The sequence below is a fragment of the Tupaia chinensis genome, unplaced genomic scaffold (genome assembly GCF_000334495.1).
Source record: "Tupaia chinensis unplaced genomic scaffold, TupChi_1.0 Scaffold000425_1, whole genome shotgun sequence".
NCBI classification, from domain to species: domain Eukaryota; kingdom Metazoa; phylum Chordata; class Mammalia; order Scandentia; family Tupaiidae; genus Tupaia; species Tupaia belangeri.
Window position 1 is genome coordinate 2042353 of NW_006159930.1, and position 6439 is coordinate 2048791.

At 39.8% G+C, this 6439-nt stretch overlaps 1 protein-coding gene across 6 annotated transcripts in view; it reads left to right on the plus strand.

Annotated features, from left to right (window-relative positions):
* The window catches only part of FGGY (FGGY carbohydrate kinase domain containing), a 443688-nt gene that overhangs the window by 290117 nt on the left and 147132 nt on the right, over positions 1-6439 (plus strand). For all 6 annotated transcript variants that reach the window (XM_014590284.2, XM_006154914.3, XM_014590286.2 and 3 more), the window contains one exon: positions 627-734. In XM_014590284.2, coding sequence (XP_014445770.1) covers positions 627-734 — 108 coding nt within the window. The remainder of the gene's footprint in view (positions 1-626; positions 735-6439) is intronic.

A 6439-nucleotide genomic window follows, 5' to 3' on the forward strand; every position in this document is an offset into this window, starting at 1 on the left:
CTGGCCTCTCTGTGTGAAGGACCAGAGTCTCATTGTAAAGAGATACAGGAAGGTCAAGAATGGGGACCATGTTTATAATCTCTGCCACAGAAAGGTAGCCAGCTAGGAAATTTCTTATCAGTTTCTTTCCAAAGTGATCACTTTTCAATCTTGACATCTAAATAAATTTATCAGAAAGGTTTTCAGGGAACCAGCAGGTGGTGTAATGGCTACATCACTGGACTCCTATGTAGTCAACCGTGGTTCAAGTCCCAGACCTGGTGGCTTAAATTCACACCAGGCATGTGTGTGTGTGCATGCCCAAGATTCCAAGAGAAGAATGGAGGAGAAGGGAATGCAGTGTGGCCACCCCCGGGGAGTGATCTCTCACTTTCTGTCTCTCTCTATCTTTCTGGCAAGTGAATGTGCCCTATAGCAAAAACCTCTCAAAAAAAAAAAAAAAAAGAAAGAAAGGTTTCCAAAAATGGAGTCATTTCTTCTTCCAGAAAGAAGAATTCCTTCCCCACCATAAAAGATTTTCAATAAGAAGCTGAATTCTATGGCCATAAAAATGGCAGCTGAGAGGATAAGGTTCCCCCTAGCCCTGAGAGCCAATGTTTTCACATACTTTATCCCTCTCTTTCCAGATCAGCAAAGACCCGATTTTTGTACCAGGTGTCTGGGGGCCCTATTTCTCCGCCATGGTCCCTGGGTTCTGGCTGAATGAAGGTGGTCAGAGCGTCACTGGAAAATTGGTAAGTTGATCGTTTCTTAGTAGGGTCATGAATGTTCTTAAACTGACTAGGCCATTTTGGCACATTTCTGGCATCCACTCAGTATCTGCAAGATTTGCAGGCTCCTAATTCAGAATTAACGTTTTCTTAGTACACAGTCCCACCTCGGGCGCATGTGCTTGCTGAAGGAATAAATGTTGCTCCGGGAAGTGGTGATTGTCTTTCCTTTTCTCCTGGTATCTCTCCACACACATTCATGTTCCTTGCAGTAGTAGAGTGATATTCTACTTTGTGGAAATGACCATTGGTGCTTACAGCACGAATCCGTTAGTTGTTCACCATATCTCTTGAGACAGGTCAGACAATTTTCTGGGCACACTGTACCCTTCATGTCTATAATGTCAGATTACCCTACTCACAGCTTCCCTGTGACTCATGATATTCTACTCTCTCCTTTTGTATATACTTCTTTTTCTACTTAGAGTATTTTTTCTATCACTTCGATAGTTTTATTTATCTTTTAAGACATAGCTCTAATTTTTATTGCACTCTATTATTCTTGTTAGTTTATTAACCAGTCTTTTCCAGAAAACTATCTGCTCCTTAAAGACAAAGGTCATATTATACTTTTCTCTGTATTCATCTCAGTGCTTGGTTCACAGAAAGTACAAAATAAAATTTTGTTGATTTACTGGCGTTCTCTAACAGGGGTGACAGAAGATCTATAGAAATGTGATGAGTACCATAATAGAAGTATAAAATACAAAGCTGGCACAAAGCTAGATTAGGGAACTCTTTGCAGGGGATAAACCATTTGTGCTGGGCCTTAAAAGATAAATAGGGATGAACTAAGCAAAGAAACATAGGCATAATCTTCTAGGCAGAAGAATTTGCATGGGAGGAAAGACATGAAAGGGAAAAATAACAAAGCATATATAAGGAGCATTTCAAATAGTCCAGAATTTCAGCTGTGGGAAAAATTATTTTTAGAAAAAATGGCTTACAATAAAAGTTAAAGAGTAAGGGAGACACCAAATTTTAAATTCTGTAAAATACACTAAGAAATTGAATTTCATCTAGTAGACCAAGGCAGAATCTATGACAGTTTGGCAGAGTAGGTGACCATATTCATATCTCAGTTACTTAGAACAAACAACAACAAAACACTTACGAGCCATAAGGAAGTAGTCCTGAGTACACGTGGACAGGGGCAGGTCAACTAGCTTTCATAGGTTAGTCTACACACAACAAGTCATGAAAGCTTGAGTAAAGATGGTGAGATCGATCACTGGGGATTGAGGCAAAGAGATCAACATGGCCTCTGAGAGACTGGATGGAGAATACAAGGGAAAGTGAGACTTAGCATCTACGACTGTGCTATATGGAAGATACCTGTTTATTATCTGCTTAACCTTCTAACTCTTCAGAATGTTCAACCAGATTAAAAATGATCTGATTCAAAGCTGAATATGGATGCAAATAATCATTAGTTTCCATTTCGTGGTGTATTAAGTTATTTCATACTTAACTACCTCAAATTCTTTCTCAAGGTAGATGGAACCACAGATGGATGGATAGATTGGAAGAGCATGTTCTGTGCCCTTTGCTCTTGTGTCAGGCTGCAGAAATGAATGAAATGAATCAGATCTCATCAATCCTTGGTTTTAAAGAGCTCATACTCTTGTAGGGAAGCCCCAAAGTATGAAATAAATAATATCTGATTAGTCTTAGTAACCAGTGGTAGTTAAGTTGAGAAGGAAGGAAAACATCTTGGGTATGTAAAGTACAATGGTACTGGAGGCCACTTTTCATTCCCTTATTTAAATGGGTGCTATGTATGAACACAACCCTCAAGTTAGATAGCCTTTCTCCTTCTGTGGCACACTGAAGACCTGTTGATGAAATATAGCCCTTTTCAACTCCTTGTCATAGAATAATCACCCTGTGTCCCCAGATCTATGAGTTCTGTTTGTTCATTTAGAGGTCATCTAGGAGATCTAGAACTCATAGATGACCTTTAAACAAACAAGCAAACAAGCAAATAATAATAAAAAAAGAATAAAGATGCAGTAAAAGAGTTCTTTGTGCAGGATATATTGTTTATGAATCTCCTCACTGACAAGTTATCAGAGAGCTAGTATGCAAATCAAACATCTCTATCAGTTAAAAATCCTTTCCCCAGTACATATTTGACTAAAAATTTGCTGTGTTACCGTGGATATATGTCATCTTCATCCAAATGTTACAACGTATCTTGTGGACAAGAATCTATTACTCCTATGTCATGAGCCTGAATTTAAATTTGAAAATATGACTTCTTTTGTGCCATTACTAAAAAGTGTTCATGATATTTCACTATAGTTTTTAATAGAAGTATGCAAATTGTTAGCCTTTATCAATTTAGTTAGCTTTGGACCATTAAGAAGTCAAGCTGCATTTGGAGCTCCACCTTGGACAATTCTGCATACATAACATAGACATAGGCATGGGACATGATGGACCTATGGGTTCCTAAGAGCACAGTCTTAGGAAAACTCCAAGCTAAAATAATGGGACAAAATCTGAACTGATAGCCAATATACTTTCCAGAAAAACATCAGCCCACAAAGGCCAAGCAAAGAGATGGAAGTGTCTAAAGAGAAGTAATAATAATAATAATAATATTAATAATAATAATAGGGCCAGATCAACAACCTAGAGGTTAAAGGAGCCAGGTCTTATATAGCCAACCATGGTTCAAATCCTGGGCCTTGTAGCTTGAAAAACACACCAGGCACATGTGCATGTGTGTCTAAAAATGCCAACAGGATAGAAAAATGGAGGAAAAGGGATTGCAGCATGATCACCCATAGTGGGGTGCTTTCTCCCTCTCTCTGTCTCTAGCTGGCTAGTGCACGTGCCCTGTGGTAATTTCAAAAATAATAACTACTGCATATAGAATGTTTTTTTCCCTGTGAGAAGGATTTATTAATACATACATAATCTTAAACAATGATACTCATAATAATCACAATGGCTAATTTTATTTTGAAGATTTTTTCCCAGTCTTATATCTAAGAAGTTTTCATGTACTATCTTATTTAACCCTCTAAACATCCTTATGAGGTAGATACAGTTTTTAATCTATATTTTATAGATAGGGAACTGAAACTGGGTAGCAAGCACAGCCTGGAGAGGTTCCTGACTCACCATTTAAGAATTTTTTTTAATTCATGTATTTTAATGTTTCAGAGAGCACATGCACTCACATGCGGGGGAGGGGAGATCTCAATAGGATCTTTTTGTACAGTGATCCCCTTTCCCCCAGCCCTTCTCCTCTTCAGGATCTCACATACTTGCTCTGAATACTCCAGGTAGACTGAACTAAAGATCCAAACTGCAGCCAGCCATGTGACTTCACAAAGACTGGGCCAATGGGCTTTTTACGTGGTTCACTTGCCATTCAGCTTCCCTTACCAATTGCAAATTCTGGTCTACTCTTTTGTGAATTTTGATCTCTGGTTTTAAAATACAATGTGATTATATAGGGCCCTCTGAGAGGATACTGGGACATTTCTACTCTTTGTTCCATAGGTACAGTTTCTCTAATAAGCCCTATCTGAAAGTGTCTGCTCCAGGAATACATTGTTCACAGTGTAGACGTTTTCACACAGTCACAAGTAAACACATAATATATTCTTCTAACATAGAAAGGAGAAGGGAAAGAAAATGGAAAACACAAGTAAGGAGGGGAAAGAAGAGAAAAAAAATAAAAGAAAAATAAATTTAAAAATGTAAATTGTAGGTGCCAGCAGGTGGCATGGTGGTTAACGGTGATGAACTCCCACATGGCTGACAGCGGTTCGGGTCCTGGAGCTGGTGGCTTGCTTTCTCACTTTTCCTGTTTCTCTTTCTCTCCTTCTGTCCCTTTCTGGCCAAATTAAAATAAATAAATAAAGTTAAATAAAAATAATTCTTTTAAAAAATATAAGTTGTAGATTTAAATAAAATGGTATTTTGTCTCCTTTTTTTCAATTTAATAGAGATCTTCTATCAGAAAACAACTGCTTTGTTCCAAGTATGTGAATAGATTGGAATTTAATTTTAAAAATGTTCATCTGGTTATCTTCAGGATGAAGAAAAAAAATGGGTAGGGTCTTTCCTGGCTCTGGAGCCCTTGTAGATTCACTTTACTGAGAATCAGACTCATTTTGTACTCATTTCAAGCTTGTACTGCTGATAATTTATTTCTTCTTAGAAAGGTGCATGCTCTCTTCCCATGGTTGACTGATTTAGTGCAACACCAAGCACTTATCGAGGGCTGTCTCGTGTTTGCCGATACTCTCTCCAGGATAGTTGTGCAAAAAACATTGCTTTTTGCCCAGACTTTTTCCACAGAAAACTGGCCCCAAGCAACCACTGCATCCAGATGCTGAAGCTTGTTTCCATTGGACTTTGGCCATCCTTCCCTGCATGTGCTCTTCTCTGTCAGAGTTAGAGTCATTTTACTGGGAAAAAGCATTCAGTATGGGAAGCTAACCCAAGTTCCTAAGACATCCCTTTGGTGACATGGGCTTTCCAGTACTATTGGTCTTGGGTTAGGAATTACCTTGGAATTGCTTGAACCCAGAATTGAATTTATGAATGTGAGTCACAGAGGTACCACGTGGCAAGTTTCTGTGTGCTGTTGGAATTTTAGGTTTTGTGCCTAGTGAGTGCCTTCCTGCCTCCTCCCTTGTTTCCAAGGCTGCTCACTAGGCACTAGTCACCTGTGAAAGTCAGTCTGCCATAACTGGGTGTCTGAGTAACTTGCACTGAGTACAGAACTGTGCAGGCTAAGGAGACAGTGATTTCATCCCTTCATTTATTCACTCATTCCATCTCATAGAGATTCCTGAGTGATTCTGGGCCAGGCAAGAATGTGATCACTCCAGTATTCTTCATCAATTAAGAAATTTGGGGGACTAGCAGTTGGCAGAATTATGACTAGTCGACTGCGGTTTGTGTCCCAGACCTGGTGGCTTAAATTCACGATGGACGTGTGTGCATGTGTGCCCAAGGTCCTGAGAGAAGAAGGGATTGTGGCGTGGCCATCCCCCCTAGGGGGTGATTTTTCACTCTCTGTCTCTGTCTCTCTCTGTCTTTCTGGCGAATGCATGTGCCCTATAGCAAAAACCTCTCCAAAAAAATTAAAATGTTGGATACAGAACTAATAATTATAATTTATTGTAGCACATAAAAATAGATTATGCTGAGGCAGCCTGTGGCCTGGTGGCTAAGAGATTTCACATGGGGCCAGTTGGTGGTATGCAGGTTGGGGTGGCTGGATCCCACAGGGCCAACTATGTGGTTTGAGTCACAGTTCCGGTGACTTGAAAAACACTCCAGGCATGTGTGCAACATGCTTCAAATCCCAAGATGAGAATGGAGGAGAGGAGATTGTAGCATGACCATCTCCACTGAGGGGGTGCGCTCTCACTCTCTCTCTCTCTCTCTCTCTCTCTCTCTCTCTCTCTCTCTCATGCATACCCTGTAACAAGTTTTAGGAAAAGAGAGATTTCATATGGCCAACCATGTGGTTGAAGTCCCAAACCTAGTAGCTTGAGAAACACTCTGGCCTGTGTGTGCATACCCAAAATTCTGACATGATGCAGAAATTGGAGGAGAAGGAATTGCAGCATGATCATGCCCACTTGGGTGATGGGGTCGTTTTGTTCCTCTGTTTCTGATTCTTCTGTCTTTCTTTG